The sequence below is a fragment of the Panulirus ornatus genome, chromosome 19, assembly GCF_036320965.1.
Source record: "Panulirus ornatus isolate Po-2019 chromosome 19, ASM3632096v1, whole genome shotgun sequence".
Taxonomy (NCBI): Eukaryota; Metazoa; Arthropoda; class Malacostraca; order Decapoda; family Palinuridae; genus Panulirus; species Panulirus ornatus.
In genome coordinates, this window is record NC_092242.1 from 60110390 (window position 1) to 60129414 (window position 19025).

At 38.3% G+C, this 19025-nt stretch overlaps 2 protein-coding genes across 11 annotated transcripts in view; one reads left to right on the forward strand and one right to left on the reverse strand.

The window, feature by feature from the left end:
* The window catches only part of LOC139755548 (fibronectin type-III domain-containing protein 3A-like), a 499565-nt gene extending 494624 nt beyond the window's left edge, over window positions 1-4941 (forward strand). For all 10 annotated transcript variants that reach the window (XM_071673982.1, XM_071673983.1, XM_071673986.1 and 7 more), the window contains one exon: window positions 1775-4941. In XM_071673982.1, coding sequence (XP_071530083.1) covers window positions 1775-1906 — 132 coding nt within the window. In that variant the 3' untranslated portion in view covers window positions 1907-4941. The remainder of the gene's footprint in view (window positions 1-1774) is intronic.
* Window positions 4942-8325: 3384 nt separating this feature from the next.
* RpS3 (ribosomal protein S3) lies at window positions 8326-18565 on the reverse strand. Its single transcript, XM_071673996.1, has 5 exons — window positions 18411-18565; window positions 16483-16630; window positions 16203-16374; window positions 12597-12784; window positions 8326-8577 (listed from the first exon to the last, which is right to left on the reverse strand). The coding sequence occupies exons 1-5, from the start codon at window positions 18438-18440 to the stop codon at window positions 8372-8374; spliced, it is 744 nt and encodes a 247-aa protein (XP_071530097.1). The 5' UTR covers window positions 18441-18565; the 3' UTR covers window positions 8326-8371.
* Between the last annotated feature and the right edge of the window lie 460 nt (window positions 18566-19025).

Sequence of the window (19025 nt, forward strand, 5' to 3'; positions counted from 1 at the left end):
CCCTCCCCTCCTTGTATTTCAATTTTTAAAAGGGGAAGCAGAAGCAAATGATAATACATTAATTAATGATGATTTTAAGAATTAGAAAAAATTCTAAAATCTCAAATGCCCCACCTTACACACTTCATATCGCACTTTTTTTATGGATAGTGTAGGGTATACTCGCTTTGTTTCGGTCTCAGTCTGCCTCAAGCCATCGTGCGGTCAGGTTGCATGCAGAGAAATTTAACTATTAATTAGATAATTTTGCTCTCCTTGTACCTCATAATGGCATCAAGTGATGAAGGAGTTAAAGGAAAGTGTGTGAACTGTATATTGTATTAAAAAAATGGCTCATAGGTTACATTTAATTTAATGGACTTTCGACGTTAAATTGTTAAATTGTTAAATCTGTCATTAGCTATTATTTAAAAGTCAATGCAGCATATGCAAGCAATTGCTAATTCCCTCCCCCCCCCCTTTTTTTTTTAAATTCAGTCTGATGGCAAGATGTGGTCCTACCAATGCTGTTATAATCCGATTGTGCTGTATTATTCTCATTTTATTATAATCAGCATAGATTATTTATTTGTATCAGAAATTTAGCTATTGTGGGAACATCAACACAGACTTTACAATAACCTGCTTTCACATAACTGGAAGATAGTTCTACACTCTTATGTGCTTTCTGTACCATCCATTCTAATTTTTCCCCCGCAATTTATAATCCTTATTCCGTCATGCACTGCCCTTTTTCGTACTCCCATATCCCATGCATTTCCTTCATGTATATAAGTACCCCTTTGCTTAATATTTTCCTCTCTTTCACCTTGTTTTATTAACTTTCACCTTATACTACTCTTCACTTAGTCTTCTTTAGGATCTTTACACATAGACCTCTTTCCTGAGCTCGTCCACTTTCCTAGTGTTTCCCATACATCATACCCTCTTTTTTTGTAAAACCACAACAAACCACCAAACAAGCGAATGTATTTAAACTAATATTTAAACTAAGAACTTCATATCAAAATGAGATATGTGGTGTGAAGAAATAGAGATGCATGGTTGGAATACCTATAAGATGGTATGACATGCAGGATCCATAGCAGATAAGTTGGTCTAAATGATATATGGTGGCGTAGCAGAAGGTAAATATAGCAAAGTTATTGTTAAGAGCTCCTAATCATTTCATATAAGATGATTGAGGAATGAAAGTTGGTTGTATACCAAGTGAAAAAACTGAGAAGATGTATGCATTTAAATGAGACCAGAATTTATGAAAATAGATGAATAGATAGATAGCTCAATATATATATATTGATTTAGTAATACTACCAAAGCTATCCTCATGATATCTCTAGCTTCTTTTCTCTCATACAGCTCTTATCACAAAGTATTCTCTTCCATCCCTTTGCAGATAAATTATTTAGTGTGTTTAGTATGGGTGCCCTAGCATTGTTTACATTTTTTTCTGATTATGTTAATGTAAAAAATGGAAATGCGTTCACATTCACTGAAGTTAGCAACAACTTTATCATGGAATGAGTGATAGCAAATCTCTGGTAAGATCTATGGTGAGGTTCTATTGGAAATATAGAACAGACAGCTGTAGCCATACCCTGTTATTCACACACAAATTATTTACATTTGATAGTTATTGTTGTGAAATGTGCAGCAACTTTTGGATCATTCAGAATATCTTCAGAAACTGAAGTACAATGTTCGTTGAATTTTTAATCATGTGTATTTGCATTAAGCCTATAGACATCACTGAATACTTGTTAACCTTTTTCAGGAGGTGGGTCTGCAATGGCACAATCTCAGTGATCAGCAGAAGGCTGCTGCCATCTTGGTTGTTTTTTCTCTCTTCTGTGCTGTTGCTGCCATTGGCCTGCACCACTTCTTGGCTCCTGACACTGGACGGTAACCCAGCGACAATACATAATTTCAGGTTTTTTTTTATTCTTATGTGGAAAACTACCCAGGATTATCCTGCAGTGATCCTTAGAGCCTAGAACCCAATAAGTGAAGTCCAGGGCACTAGAAGTGGTTGGTGCACATTGACTGTGTTTAAGACAAGGCACAGCAGTTCATGTACCTCTCAGTGTGGTCTGGTAAAATGTGCAGGTATAGCTGGAAACCTGATGACTAAGCCATGTGATGCAGCCTCTGGGCCTATGGTCTTGTACAAGCAGTCTTTATATTTTTCCAAGTAAGAGTAGAATGGTACATTGCAGGCAGACTGTAATTTTTCAGATATTTTCTGGTATATTGTTTGCTTTTACAAATGGTCTTTTTATACAAATATTTTCTTTTCCATTTCGAATAGGTACTTTTTGGACAAAAATTTTAGTACCAAAGTAGTTAAGAGAATAATGTGTATTAAAGCAGTCAAATCACTGAAGTTTTATCTGGCATGAGTGCTTTAATAACTCTGGAAATTTGATAAGGCTGTGTGTGCACAATATAATTACTTTTGTTGCTAATGTACCATTGTACTCCCACTTAATACTTAAATAAGGTGCTGACTTATTTTGAGCAGTTGCAAAAACCCTGCTTCCCAAAGTGTATTTTTAGAGAATTACAATTGCTTAATATTCTGTGCTGCCTAATGTGTTGTTTATGATGTTGTGAAAATTAGTTTTATATAGTAGTCAAATTTGATTTGTAAAATTACGGTGAAAAAGTTATATTTTCTCTGCAGATATCCCAAGTAAACCATCACACATTCCGTGAACTTAAAACTCCACATTTAGATGTTCATTTCTAGTTTAAGTTATCCACACACTGTAATAATGGACCAAAATAGCTGCCACTGATAGTATTTGTATACCCCCATACGTACTTAGGATGGAACCGATATATCTCGTGAATAGTTAAAAGTATAGCACCTGGATTTAGTTGATTAATTGTTTTCATTGTTTCCACTGCCTCTGGATGCTAAATGTTGCAACACTGGTGCTCAATAGTGGTTGGTATGCTGTCCCTGTGCTCAAGTGGAAGGCTCATACACAGGTCGCATCTGGTTCAGCAGCAGAGCTGCTTGTTCAGCCATGTTAGATATCACAGTATTTTTTCCTTGTGCTTTATTCCTGTTGGTGCAATAAGTGGTGGATACTTCTATGTCAACAGTATTTAGCTCCAGGGCATTATTTTCTGTTGATGGGTGGAAAGGGAAGCTTGGATGCTGTGTAAAGCAATTTATGTAATATAAGAATCAGTGAGGCTATAAGTGACATCAGTTGTAAATCGATCTATAGCTTGATAGCCATAGGACAGGTATTTTTCACCTCCCATTCAATTTTATGTATCATTTTTATCTGGGTGGGACTGTAGGGTTGGATAAACATTAAAGCTCTCTGGTTTTTTGGTGTTTGCCAGGCATAGGGAAGCAGGGCATAATCTTTCATAGCTCTTTGGGTCTTGGGTCTTAGGCTCAAATTATGAAAAAAAAAGAAAAAAAAAAAGAAAATATGAATCTAACCTATCATATCTTTTTGTAGTATTGCATTTTTTTCAATCTGGGCCATTAACTGCAAAGCTCTACTAGATATTCATGGAATTTGCTTTGACATGGTTTTAAGCATCCCAGTAAGGTTGCAAGAAGACGAGGATTAACCTAACGGATGTGATTTCAATGTGTCCAGGCAGATATAAATGGTCATACCAGACTGTGATGTCGTCCCAAGTTGGAGAGTTCAAATATGAACTTTCTTGCTTCCTTTCCTATTGGGAGTGCAACGTAGATGGGGAGAATAGTGTCCAAACCATATTTTGTAAGTTGGTACCCTTATACATATATATATATAAATATATATATATACATATATATATATCCCTATATATATAAATATCAAATTATTCAGTGAACAGTAAAACTAAGAATAAAAATTATTTTATATGAATCAAAGTATTTGATCATGTATGTATTGCTATTCTGTAAATGGTATTGGTAGCTTGCTTTCTAATTTGATGCAGTGTTTGTATTACAGAATTCCTTCATAGTGTGTTTGAATGTTATAACCATTGCACAATTTTATGGTAAACCTCCAAAGATGTATTTAGAATTTATACTTATGACTTGCAAATATAGGGATTTCACAAGTAATATTGGACAGAAATAATGTCTTCAGATGTGTTTGGTTCAGTGGAACCCTCTATCCCAAGCAAAATGGGAATTAATCATGGTTTTCTCAGTGTGATTGATTTGAAAAGTCATGTTGGCATCATCCATCCCAAAGTGGTGGTGACTTGATAGTAGGGGGATTTTAGGTTTTGTTGATAGAGTTGATTGAAGTGGTAGTAGATATTACAGTGCTAAATTTATACATAATGGCAACTTTAACCCATGGATGTCCAATGTTTGATTTGAGATGATAAATACACTATTAACAAATACTGGGCATTCTTGCTGTGATATTTTAAAGATGTTTTGGAAGCTTTCATTGCTTCACTGACAAAATGCCATGTAGTAAAGTCTTGGTATAAGGTTACCTCTGGCTTTAGGATGGAGAAGTCATACAGTGACAAAATTGATATTAGTGTAATTGTACTGTTCAACTTGTGGGTTGGACTTTCATCTCTCTCTCTCAGTCAATCAGTTTATCTGGGAAATGTGGTTAGTGTTGAGTCTTTAAGAGACAGGAGTCGTAAATGCTGCCAATGACTTAGGTTGTTATGGACAGTGTCATTAGCCAGCCTTGAAGACAGAGAAGCAGAGGAAGATGATGGTCCAAGTGCTTGTTAGATAGGGGTAGTCTTGCACCTTGTTGCTGTTTTGTTCACCTTAGTTCATTGTTTTGGCCCTCAAGTATATTTTTGGATATGTGACAATTAGCATTCTAAGATTTTGTGTACCATAGCCTTGTGTATCATAAAAATATTCTTTATACATAATAGTACTGTAAGTAAAAATGTATACTCTCATATTGCCTGCAGATATGAATTATATTCTATATATTATATTTTGTTTTAATGTTTCCATAGCTCTAGCATTCATGAATTAAAAGTGCATTTATGTAAGATACTGTGACGTTCAACATTCTAGCCATGACTATGGTGGGAACATAAACACCAAGGCAACATCCTACCTACCACTGTGTTTCTGGGCAGGTAAACTGTATTTAGGTGGGAATATATAATTTGGTGCCAAGTTATTTGAGGATCCAGAGGGTTTTCCAAAGTGTGGCTACACCTGCCATAGCCTCTGTTCTATCATCACTTTGCCATTCCAGAATAAATTATATGAGGAAAGGAATTTTCTTTCTCATCTTCCTTCCTGCAAGCTATCACTGAAGGAAAATCTAGTAGGTTGAATATTTGATTTCCTTAATATACTCTGTGGACCCATGAAACCAGAGCTATAGAACATGTCTAACTTTACATATTGTGTTTGTTTAAAGCCAAAACTAAGGCATGCAAATTTCCAGTTTTTATAAAAGTAGACTGGCCCTTATTGATAGTTCATCAACTTGTTACTGCAGCATGCAAAGTAAGTTGTGTGCATAAAAATGTATATATTTTCTCATACTTTTTCCCATGTTGGCAAGGTAGCAGCAGTAATACAAAGAATAGCCTCATTCATTCGCTTCCAATCTTGGTTATTTAAAATGCATCAGAATCAGAACCCAGAGACCTTTCTGTCGTTTCCCTCAACCACTTCATATGCCCTGGTTCATCCTATAGACAGCACATTTGCTGCTTTGTATACTAGATTGCTCCAACTCATTCCTATACATGCTTCAACCCTTCCTGCATGTCCAGGCCCTAAATGCTAATTCATTTTCCCACCTCTTCACCCTCCAGTTGACATGTATACCCTGAGTACTAACTTTCCTGTAGAAAGGTGTATATACACTCATGAGGCCCCATCTCTCAAACTTTCTATCATGTACCTTCATATTTATGCATGCTGTCAGAATTTACCATGTCCTTAGTCATCTGACTTAGACTAGGGTACACACACACAAATAGATTTGTTTGATCACAGTTTCCTGCTCAAGTGTCGTCGCACCTGCCTTAGCTGAGAGTAAATGTGAATAAGAGCAAGGTTATTAGGTACAGTAGGGTTGAAGGGTAAGTCAATTGGGAGGTAAGTTTGAATGGAGAAAAACTGGAGGAAGTGAAGTGTTTTAGATATCTGGGAGCGGATTTGACAGTGGATGGAACCATGGAAGGGGAAGTGAATCATAGGGGGGGAGGGGACAAAAGTTTTGGGAGCGTTGAAAAATGTGTGGAAGTCGAAAATGTTATCTTGGAAAGCAAAAATGGGTATGTATGAAGAAATAAGGGTTCTAACAATGTTATATGGTTGCAGAGGAGGGTGGATGTGCTGGAAATGAGATGTTCGAGGACAATATGTGGTGGGAGGTGGTTTGATCAATTGATCAAGTAAGTAATGAAAGGGTAAGAGAGATGTGTGGTAATAAAAAGAGGGTGGTTGAGAGAACAGAAGAGGGTGTTTTGAAATGGTTTGGTCACATGGAGAGAATGAGAGGAAAGATTGACAGAGGATATATGTGTCAGAGGTGGAGGGAACGTGGAGAAGTGGGAGACCAAATTGGAGGTGGAAAGAGGAAGTAAAAAAGATTTTGAGTGATCGGGGCCTGAACACGCAGGAGGGTGAAAGGCGTGCAAGGAATAGAGTGAATTGGAACAATGTGGTATACCAGGGTTGATGTGCTGTCAATGGATTGAACCAGGGCATGTGAAGCATCTGGGGTAAACCATGTGGCCTTAATTGTCTTTTCCTAGCGCTACCATGTGCACACGCGGGGGGAGGGGGTTTTCATTTCATGTGTAGCAGGGTGGCGACAGGAATGAATAAGGGCAGACTGTGAATTATGTACATGTGTATATATGTATATGTCTGTGTGTGTATATATATGTATACGTTGAGGTGTACTGGTATGTATATGTGCGTATGTGGACATGTATGTATATACATGTGCATGTGGGTGGGTTGGGCCATTCTTTCGGTCTGTTACCTTGCACTACCTCACTAACGCGGGAGACAGCAACAAAGTATAAAATAAAAAAATGCATATAGCATCAATGGGATGGCCTTGATTAGGCTCTCAGTTGCCCATGCCATCTTGTCTAACTTAAAAAGTGTACATTATGTATATGGATGCAGTAACAAAAAATACTTCCCACATATTCCCTGCATGTTATAGAATGGAACTAAAAGGGGTACAAGCAGGTGGCTGGAAGTCTCCTTACAGTTCTTACTTTTCCAAAAGAAGGAACAGAGAAGGGGGCCAAGTGAGGATTTTCCCTATAACACTCATCTCTGTTGACACTAACCCATTAAAGAGGGGAATGGTGAATATTTATGAAAATAATGATGTATGGGACAGGGAAGAGAGAATAATGCCCACATATTCCTTGCATGTCATAGAAGGTGACTAAAAGGAGTGGGAGCAGGATCAGGGAAAGTCATCTGTTGATGCTACCTCGCTGATATATGGAGAGAATGAGAGGATATATTGTGTCAGATGTGGAGGGAACAAGAAGCTTGAAACCAAATTAGAAGTAGAAGGATGGAATGAAAAAGATTTCAAGCAATTAGGGCCTTAACATACAGGAAGGTGAGAGGCATACAAGGAACAGTGAAATGGAATGATGTGATATACTTGGGTAGACGTGCTGTCAATGGACTGAACCAGGTCATGTGAAATGGCCTGGGGTAGACCATGGAAAGGTCTGTGGATAGGGAGCGTTGGTTTTGGTGCATTAAAGACAACTAGATACTAAGTGTGAATGAATGTGGCCTTTTTTTGTCTGTTTTTCTGCTGCTACCTCGCTGAAGTGGGGTATCGAAGATGTTTCCTGTGGCACAGGGTAACACCCGGAATGGATAAAGGCAATCAAGTATGAAAAAATACATATTTGTGTAAATATTCTTTCTTATATTTTGGCCATTTCCTATACTAGTAGGATAGCACCAGCAGCAGATGAATAAGCGAGCTCATTTGTTCACAACTGCCCTAGGTATTACGTTATGCACCAATACCACAGCCCCTTATACATAACCAGGCCCGACATACCTTTCCTTGGTTTCCTTTGGCTGCTTCATATACCTTTGTTCAGTCAAGTGACAGAGAATGGATGAGAGCAAGTGAGGCCCTTTTCTTTGTTTTTGGCACTACCTCGCAAACATGGGAAACAGCGAACAAGCATAAAAGAAACGAAAAACCAAGTAACCCATAATGATAATTTGCCACGACTGAATATCATCTTTATTGCAGATTCTATTTACAATACCATTTTCTTTGTTATTTTGTTAAACTTTCACAATATGACTGGCAGTTAAATGAAACAATATGCAAAAGCCTGCAATTCATCCACTTTTTAGCAACTTTATTGCCTTTACAGTTCAAGATTAATACATTTATTCAGCTGGAACAGGTGCTGGTGTAGGGGCAGTTACAGGTGCAGCCACTGGCTTCTCCATCTTGTTCTCAGAGTGGGGTTCTGCAGGCAACACTTCTTCCTTAGGCTCAACAATATTTATGTGATCAGGAAGAGGAATACTTGGCCCATTCTTGCCAGAAGGATCCCAGGGCAACATAATCTTAACCTTGATACCCAACACACCTATGATGAAAAATTAACATGAACTCTCAACAAACAAAAATATGGTGGATTCATAACTCAGTTCAATCTACGTATCTCCATATCAGATCTCAAGCGGTAGTTAAGATACAAATATGTATTAAACTTACTGATTAGCATACTGATATAAAGCTTATTATTATTATTTATACTTAATCGCCATCTCCCGCATTAGCGAGGTAGCACACCAACACAACCCTAAAAGACCTTTCCATGGTTTTGCCCAGCCACTTCATATGCCCTGATTTTGCTCAGACACCATGTCAACCTACTTGGTATTCCGTTTTTCCTTATGCATTCCATTTCCGATACGTAAACACTTTTAGTCATTCTTTCCTCACCCACCCTCTCCATATGTCCTGACCATTAGAGCATCCCCATATGTCCAGACAATTAGAACATCCTCTCTTCAGCTCTGATACATGTGCCTATTACTAATTTCTCTTTAGCATTTCTTACTTGATCAACCCTCCTGACACCACATACTGTCTTCAAACATTTCATTTCAAATATATTCTCCCCATTCTTTACATTTTTCTCTAAAGAGCCCATACCTCATCCATTTAACACTGACAATACCTTAAAAACAGTGACCACTCTTTCCACATGTTATACAATGAGCCTAAGATCTTGGCCCTTCCTCCACATGTCTCCTCCCATGGTTGCATTCACTCCTATATCCTTTCCCAGTACCTAAAACACTCCACCACCTCAAAGTTCTCTCCATTCAAACACACACTCCATACAATGTTTCTTTTCACTCTTGAACCTATTTATCTATCTATATCTCTGACACGTCAACCCCGGAGCGATGTGGTATACCGGGGTTGACGTGCTGTCAGTGGATTGAATCAAGGCATGTGAAGCGTCTGGGGTAAGCCATGGAAAGCTGTGTAGGTATGTATATTTGCGTGTGTGGACGTATGTATATACATGTGTATGGGGGGGGGGTTGGGCCATTTCTTTCGTCTGTTTCCTTGCGCTACCTTGCAAACGCGGGAGACAGTGACAAAGTATAATAAAAAAAATAAAAATATCTCTGACACCTGTTCCAATATGAACTCCATCAAAGGGGTGGCCACAGCAACAGACACCATAACAAATGAACTCCAGCACAGCATTTGCTGAGGCTCCTACCTAAAGTTCACTAATAATCTTTTGTTCACATTTACTCGCAACTCTCATGTTACACACTTCCCCAAACTCACACACCAGTTCCTGCAGTTTCTTACTTTCTCAATTGAACATGCCAACAATGCTGAATCATCGGCAAACAAAAACTGACTCGCCTCACAGCCCCCTACCCCTGACAAACAGCATACCTCCTCTCTCAAAGACCTAGCATTCATCTCGCTCACCACCCCATCCATAGTATCACGCATCCCTGCTACAAATCCACTTGTACCTAGAACCACTCACTCACTATCCATCCCCTCTTCCTACTAGCATACACACCTTACTCTCATGGTAAAAACTTCTAATTCTTATAGCTTTTCTCCCACACCACACAGACAGACCTCTTATAATGAAAACTTGTATAATGGATTTTCATTTAAAAGACAAGAACAAAATATTCACAATTATCCGTGTCATTGAAAAAAAGCAAAATTCTAACAAAAAGAACCCACGAATACATTTACTGCCATCTTTGCTGACATCTTGAGAGCCAATTAGATATATCTCAACATAACTTACACCTATTCATTCTTAGTCATCCTCTTACATATGTATTGGGAGAACATTTTAATCGCATCATGTCTACAAAACAGCTTACATGTGCAAGTACTGGTAAACCATCCAAGATGCCACGAAAGTCATTAACAAAGACTTGAAGATGCAACTGATATGCAGGCAAACGCCAGGCATATGTGGGTCAGCTGATTAGTTTCCTTTACCAATAAAATGATACTTAACAGCAAGATGATAACCACGACCTGCCAGTCCACCACATCCTTTGTTGCAATAGTTTCCCTTACGAGGAATATGCCTCTGCAGATAATGATAAGTGAGCTAGGATAGTGTAGGTGCACTGCCGGAGCTCAGCAGCAGTAGTCAACAACACAGCAAGCTCCGAAAAATTGGGAAACGTTGATAAAGTTTTGTTTCGCATGGCAGTGGTCAAAAACACAGCAAGCTCCAACAAACTTGTAAATGTTGATAAAATTTTGTTTCATATGGTTTTATCTATAAAACAGCAAGCATAACAACATCTGCAGAGCTATTAACGTTACCTAAGTTAGCCATTATAGAGCACTTACTAATATATGAATTGACAAGTGTCAAGAACAAATCTCCAAAAACACCATGTTATAATGACCATGAATTTTTTTTTTTTTTTGCTCATCATTCAAGAATGAATCTTATTTATCATGAAAGGTCTCTCTTAATATTTTCAGCAACTTCCATAGAGCATCACTATTAACACTATCATATGCTTTCTCCAGCTCCACAAATGCCACACACAAATCATTTCTTGATACTGCTTTAAAGCAAACATCTGATCCAAATGCTGTCTACCACGACTAAAAATAAATTGTTCTTCCCTAGTCATTCTCCACACCACCACCCTCTCAATCACCACTCTTCCATGCAGCTTACCAGGCACACTCAACCTCTCCTAATTCATTCTCTCCACATCAGCAAACCATTTCAGTATACCCTCTTCAGCTATCTCAACCATACTCTTATTACATTTCTCTTTCACCATAAAATTACTTAATCAACCCTCCTCACACCACCACATACTGTCCTTAAACATTTCATTTCCAGCACATCCACCCTATCCCATGTATTCATTCTCATCTTTAGCCATGCCATACACTTCTGGGACTACTATACCTTCAACCATGCCCATTTATGCCATCCATGATAGTGATCTATCTTTTCACGCATTCCTTAATGCTTCCAAAATCTTCACCCCCTCACTCATCCTATGACACTATGGCTCCACTTGCTGCCAAGTCCACCCAAGGTATCTAAAATATCCCACTTCCTCCATATTTTCTCCATTCAAACTCAGACCCCAACTTTTCTTTTAATTGCAGTGCTAAACCTAATAAGTCATGCTTATATTCACATTTCTTCTCAACATTGTCCATTCACACACTTCCATACTCAAACACCAACCAACTCTATTAGTTTCTAACTCAAATATGCCACCAATGCTGTCATCAAAAAACAACTAACACACTTCTCAGGCCCCCCTCACCCCTCTCTCCAAGACCCTTGCACTTACCTCCCTCAACATCCCATCCATTTTAACAAATTAAACAGCCATGGAGATAGTCACAGACCCACCACCTGGAACCATTCACTCTCCTTTCTCCCTGCTTGCACACAACTTCCTCTCTTGATAAAAACTCCTCACTGATTCTAATAGCTTTCTTCCAACACCATATATTCCTAAAGCCTTCCACAAGCATGTCTATCAACCTTAACATGTGGAGTCTCCAGATCCATAAATAACATAGAAAAGAACTTTTCTTTCTGCATCCTTCAAACACCTGATCAACACATCCTCAAACCACTTCTCAAACCACACTGTTCCTCCTCAGTCTGATTCTTGGTGCATGCCACCATTCTCTCAATGACCACTCTTTCATAAAACTTACCAGGTGAACTCAACAAACTTTTACCTTTGTACCCCTTGCCTTTATACAACGGCATTCTGCCAACCTTCAGGAACCTCACCATGACCCATACATACATTGAAAATCCTAACTAACCTACAAGTTACATAACAGGATTAATTGCAGCAATTTGGTATACGAGTGTCAACGTGCTTGGGCACATGAAGCATTAAAGGGTATGCATAGAATGGCATATGGGGCTTAGCCATGGATAAGGATCTCTGCCTTTGGTGCATTAAAATCTACAGCTAGTGAGTGGTTCTGAACAAATGAGGCCCTTCTGCTCTTGGCTCATTGGTGCACTAAAATCTACAGCTAATTTTCATATCATGAACAACACATCTTCACAAAATTCTAAAATTCATTACTAACCTTGTCGAAGATGGACATGACGAACTGCTGTGTCAACGTAGTGACGACGGGGTTCACCAGAATGAATCATTAGACCATCAGTAAATTTCATGCTCTTAGCTCGCTGACCTCGCAACTTACCAGAGACGACAACTTCACAGCCTTTTGCACCGGACTCCATAATGAACCGAAGCACACCGTAACATGCTCTGCAATCAAAAAAATTCTCAGATATAAAAATGTTTTGCTCTGGCTGATGCAGGGACAGAACTCAAGCAGCAAGTATGTACTCAGGAGGAGTGTGTATATATATATTAAAGAGCTATAATACCTACATCATGTTTTGAGATGGTTAGGTCACATGGAGAGAATGAGTGAGGAAAGACTGACTAAGAGGATATATGTGTCAGAGGTGGAGGGAATGAGAAGTGGGAGACCAAATTGGAGGTGGAAAGATGGAGTGAAAAATATTATGAGTGATCGGGGCCTGAACATGCAGGAGGGTGAAAGGTGTGCAAGGAATTGAGTGAATTAGAACGATGTGGTATACCGGGGTTGACGTGCTGTCAATGGATTGAACCAGGGCATGTGAAGCGTCTGGGGTAAACCATGGAAAGTTCTGTGGGGCCTGAATGTGGAAAGGGGCCTGTGGTTTCGGTGCATTATTACAAGACAGCTAGACATTGAGTGTGAACGAATGTGGCCTTTGTTGTCTTTCCTAGCACTACCTCGCACACATGAAGGGGGAGGGGGTTTTTATTTTATGTGTGGCAGGGTGGCAATGGGAATGAATAAAGGTAGCCAGTATGAATCATGTACATGTGTATATAAGTATATGTCTGTGTGTGGACGTGTATGTATACACATGTGTATGTGTGAGGGTTGGGCCATTCTTTCGTCTGTTTCCTTGTGCTACCTTGCTAACGCGAGAGACAGTGACAAAGCAAAATAATAATAGAAAAAATAAATTATATTATCAATATCATTCCCAACTTACTAATGTCTTGTCATCACCCATGAAAGTTTTTTGGAAATCCTATGTAGTTTTCTTGACATATCCACAGCTTTTGACATTGTGTGGCATTGGGGTCTCATCTCTCCTTTCTTTTGGCTTCCCTTCCTCACTTTGCTCCCTCATATCTAATTTCCTTTCAACAGCAGTGTCCCTCAAGGTTGCCTATCCCCAATACTTTTTCTCCCTTATGTCAACGATTTTCTGTCTTACACAAATTACCTAAAGCACTCATACACTGACAACAACACTGCACTCCTCCACGTCCTTCAATTCTGCTCCTCCTCTCAACACAACTTCCTCAGTAAGCTCAGAATTGGACAGGATATCTCAGGGGGGTATTCAAAATCTGGTTAAATTTAATGCCTCTAAGACCCAGTTTCCAGCCATCTCTATTGAAATTCCTCACAACTTTCCTCTCTCCTTTGATGTTTCTGTACTTCCACCTCTTAACTCAATGAACACATCTGGTATTACTGTAATATCCATTCTTTCTTGAAAACTCTAAATTGCAGAAATAGCAAAGTCTGCCTCTTAGAAACTGGGAGTCCTTTCTAGATGTAGAAATTCTTCCAAACAGTTACTCTGCTTATGCAAAGGATTGATCAATCCTTGTACAGAGTACTGCTCTCACACATGGAAAGGTTCTAGCTCTGCATCCTTACTCTCCCAAGCAAACTTCAAAACTGACCCACTTGCCCTATGCCACAATGTTGGTTCGGTTCACTTTCTCTCTACTATAGGTATTACTTTGTTTTAGCTCCCAAGAGCAGGCTGCATGTGTACCCCCACCACTAGCTACACCACACAATACTCAGCAAGCTGTTGCTGTTGGCAACTGAAGGGTGGTCCATTTTGATAACTGCTTCTTTCCCCCAAACCTTAAAACTTTGGAATTCTCTAACCTCTCATGTTTTTTTTTCAATAACTAAGGCTTAACATTTCAAAAGACTGGTTTTTCACTTCCTCCAAAATTTTTAAATACTTTCTCTTGTCCATTCTTTTCCCCATTTTAAAATCCTTTCCATATTTCAATTTAGGCCCGGCTTTGATTTGGAATTCTGCCTGTGACTGAGGGGAAGGTCAACCTCCATCTTTATATTAACTTGTGTTATTAAATGCCTTTCATCTTATTAATTTTCAGAGCATCACCTCTCCTCAACCTCCCATTTCCATATGCCATGATGATGATGCTCTCTCTATTCTATTATTATCATTTTGGCCACAGTTCCTGTGAACTGTCTGCATGTGTCCCAACCACCAGGCTTTGGAGATATGGCATACGTTTGGCTGCTGCTTCCCACAACTTCAGCAGAGGGAGCAGCCACTTAAGGATTGGCTGTTATCCTTCTTTCCTCAAACAGTTAAAATGCGGAATTCTCTTCCTTTTGTCTTTTCCTCTTTGTATAATCTTTCTTCATGTAAAAGTCATGTCTACAAACACTTGCAGAGCGCTGATGAACTTCTACTTTCTTTCTCTTCAACTTTTTACTTTCATCCAAGAAGCTTTGACAGAAATATTATTCATTAGTCCATGTCATGTCAGTCACCATAAAGAGAAATAATTTACAACAGCACAAGACAGCATGGTGGGACATCTCTCTGAGAAAGTGCAAGAGACTGCCATATTTTTTTATCACTTTTCCATTGCTTTTTCAACCCCACTATGCTGGGTGATGAATGTGATGGTGATGACTATGCAGACAGACAAATGAAGATAACTAACGAGAACAAAAGCTCCGATTTGGGTAGTCCAGCAGATGAAATCAAAACTTATTTCTGCATTTCCACTACTCTTAAACTCTCAGTAGGACATAGATAAATATGACAATGATGACCAATCAGACACACAATAAAAAACAATACTTCTGGACTCTGCAAGCTCTGACTCGAACAGTCCAGCTTATGCTACAGGTTGGACAAAAGTTACCTTTACCTTTTATTGCACCTGACTAACCATTCACCACTGCTGGCAATAACACTGCTAGTTATACAAATCATAACCATCAGAGAATATAGCAGTACTTTGTAAGTTTCCGTGATACAGGAATGAACTTAATGACATGATAGCTAAAGGTATAAGCAGGTTATGCAAAGCAGAGGCTGATCACAGTATCACAGGATAATGAAAGTATTAAATGGTGCCCCATCAAAAGTCACAAAATAAGAGGATACATGCATTTCTTTGACACACAGTCATTTTTTCTATATTTCTATTCTTCTACAATCAAAACTTCTTTTGCTTACATTTTCTATTCCTTTATGAATCATTTTTATATTCACTGAAACATCTTGAGCTTGAGGCAACTGCATGTTTCATCATGTGATATTTTCTAAAATATGAACATTTCAGACACAATATTTTCTATCACTTTCTCAATATATGCATTTCTAACTTGCATCAAAATAATAATTATTTTGGGAACATACTCTGATGGAAAAAAAAAGTGGGATAAGGGAAGGGGTTAAAATAAAAGCAAAATCATAAAAATAAAGCCACAGTTATTATTACAAAATAAAGGGCTTTTGCAGCAGGAAACACAGTTACTATAGGAAATATGAATAAATAATTTGGAAGTATTTTGCAAGTTCAGGGAAATATTCATAAAACTTACCTCCTGACAGCTAAACCTCCCACAAGTTTGTAGCGGAGGGACTCAGCCTGGGCAATGGCACACAGGCCACGCTGTGCAACCTTCTCAGCATAGAGCTCAACAGATTGCTCAGCAAATCCAAACCTCTTCTGTACAAGTGACGTTAACTCCCTAATACGCCGCCCCTTCTCACCTAAATAAATATTTAAAATCAAAATCATGTTCTTTCTCAGTTCCTAAAAATATCATTTTCAACTTTTTCCAAAAGAAAACAAAAAAGTGAAGCCAGAATTATTCTTACCTAACACATTCTGGGTACGAGTAGCAAGAATTATAATCTCTGTCCTAGCAGGGGTATGGCGAACCTGCACACCAGAGTAACCATCCTCAGCTAACTCATTTGTGAGGAATCGATTAAGCTCAGCCTTGAACACACCATCCTTGACGAACTGCAAATAAAACAAATGCTATTATAAGTTTTGTAAGCACACACAATCAAGAAATAATTCATACATCAGAACATGCCTAGTTCTTTACAATAAGCAGTTTGTTGGGGATGAGGGGAACCTGAAAAGTGAATCAAGTCATTGTTTGCCAGTGACATAGCACTAGTGGCAGATTTGAGTGAGAAACTGCACAAGTTGTCCGAATTTGAAAGTGTGTGTTAAAATAAAGTTGAGTTAGTGTGAGTAATAGCAGGATCATTAGGTTTAACTGAGCAGGACACATTAGTTGGTGTGAGTTTGAGTAAGACAATTTAAAGAATGTGGAATATTTTTGATACCTGGGAGTGAACAACACAGCAAATGGAACCATAGACATGGAGGTCAGTTATAGGGTGGTTAAGGAGGCATGATTATAGGAACACAGAAATATGTGGAAAGACAGGTCATTATCTGGAAGAGAAAATGAGTATTTTTGAATGCAAAGAAAAAAAAATTCCCCAAAAAGATGTATGGATGTGATGCATGGGATATAGTTGAGAATGTATAGAGGAGGTTGCATGAGTTGGAAATTAAATATTTGAGGACAATATGTTGTGTGAAGAGGGGTGATCTTTCAAGCAATGATAACATAAGACATAATGAGAATATGGTTGCGAACTGAAGAGGGTGTACCGAAATAGTTTGAGCATATAAAGAGAATGACTGGGGAGAGGTCGACAATATGAATAAATGTGTCAGAAATGAAGGGTACAAGGAGTGGGAGACCAAATTGGAAATGGAAGGGAGTGAAAACGATTTAGAGTGCTCAAAGCCTGAATGGCATGCACACGATAGAAATGTGGTGTACTGGGGATGACATGCTGTCAGTAAACAAAATATGAGCATATGAAACATTATCATTTAGAATAGTTGAAAGCAAAAACCACAAACACGATTAGGCAATGACTTGCTAAATATTCTGCTTTAAATCCAAGAGTGACATTATTTGCACCTCCCTATATACATTATATGCCTAGAAGTTTCCCTCTGAAAATCTGCTTTTCTTATTTTGTCATACCACATTACTCCATGCATTTCAGTTCCATAATCAACACCTTCCTCTTGAATACCCAATGGTGTGTCCCAAAAAGAAATCATACAATACATAATTCTCTCAATTAAATCATTTCCTTTCGTCATCCTATCAAAAAACTCTTGTCATCTACTTACATGCTCAATTCATATCAACCCCTACTCAACACCTTTATAAAACATGCCAGATTTACTTTATTATCCGAGCATATTAGCGATTCGCCCCATCAGTGTCGAAATGCCAACAAAAAGTTATATTCTATTAGTATTCTTGTCTACATATCAAGGTTTAACGACAATTATATGAAGCAAAACATGCTTGATAAGCTAAGGAGTAACAACGAACAAGCTGGCAAAAAACAAACAACTCTTAGTAGTTTACAACCGCAGTAAACCAAAAATCGCTACAATTCGACTTTACATTGCTTTAACTTACATCGACTGAGCTTGAAGAACCATATATATGATAATTTCCTTGACAATGACAATAGAATTGTCATAGGGGTAACAACGCTTAAACAGATCTCCCACCGCGGCACATGTAAACACGTACCATGCGCCACACAAAAGTTTCTCCCAACGTATAATTTTCAAAGTTTTTCTCATTGTTCCCAGTATACATAGTACAAGAACATTGCTTCGTCGAAACAAAGGCGCACTGATTCTCTTGGAATCTTCTAAGAGAAGCTAAATACATGATAAATAGCTTTACCTTCTTTTTCTTGCTCATCTGAGTAGCCATCTTGACGGAAAGACTGCGTGCCAAAGAGTGAGAGAAAAACAAAGCATCGGTAAATATGTCACGACTTTTTATTGAACAATGCTACAAATCCTTATCATTCAATTCATAAATTTACACTGGTTGACTAAAATTATTTAAAATCAATATTCCAAAAACAATTTTCTACTGCAGAGGTTGAATAAAAGTGTGCACTCGGTTAGTACCTCGAGATTCATGTTTTTCATATCTTACTATGTCTCTGCAGTTCATACGCCTTTTATCCAAAAAATTTTTCACAATTATTTTAGGTAAATTAATGCAGTGCACACACACACACACATATATATATATATATATATATATATATATAGAGAGAGAGAGAGAGAGAGAGAGAGAGAGAGAGAGAGAGAGAGAGAGAGAGAGAGAGAGAGAGAGAGAGAGAGAGAGAGAGAGAGAGAGAGAGAGAGTGTATTGGTCATGAACATAGTTACTCATGCATAAGGCATAAGTAGTATAGGGCCCTGATTAGGTATAAGTAGACATAAAAGATTGTATTTGCTGCTAAAAACTGTATCAAGAAGTAAGGTAAAAATCAGAATGAATATC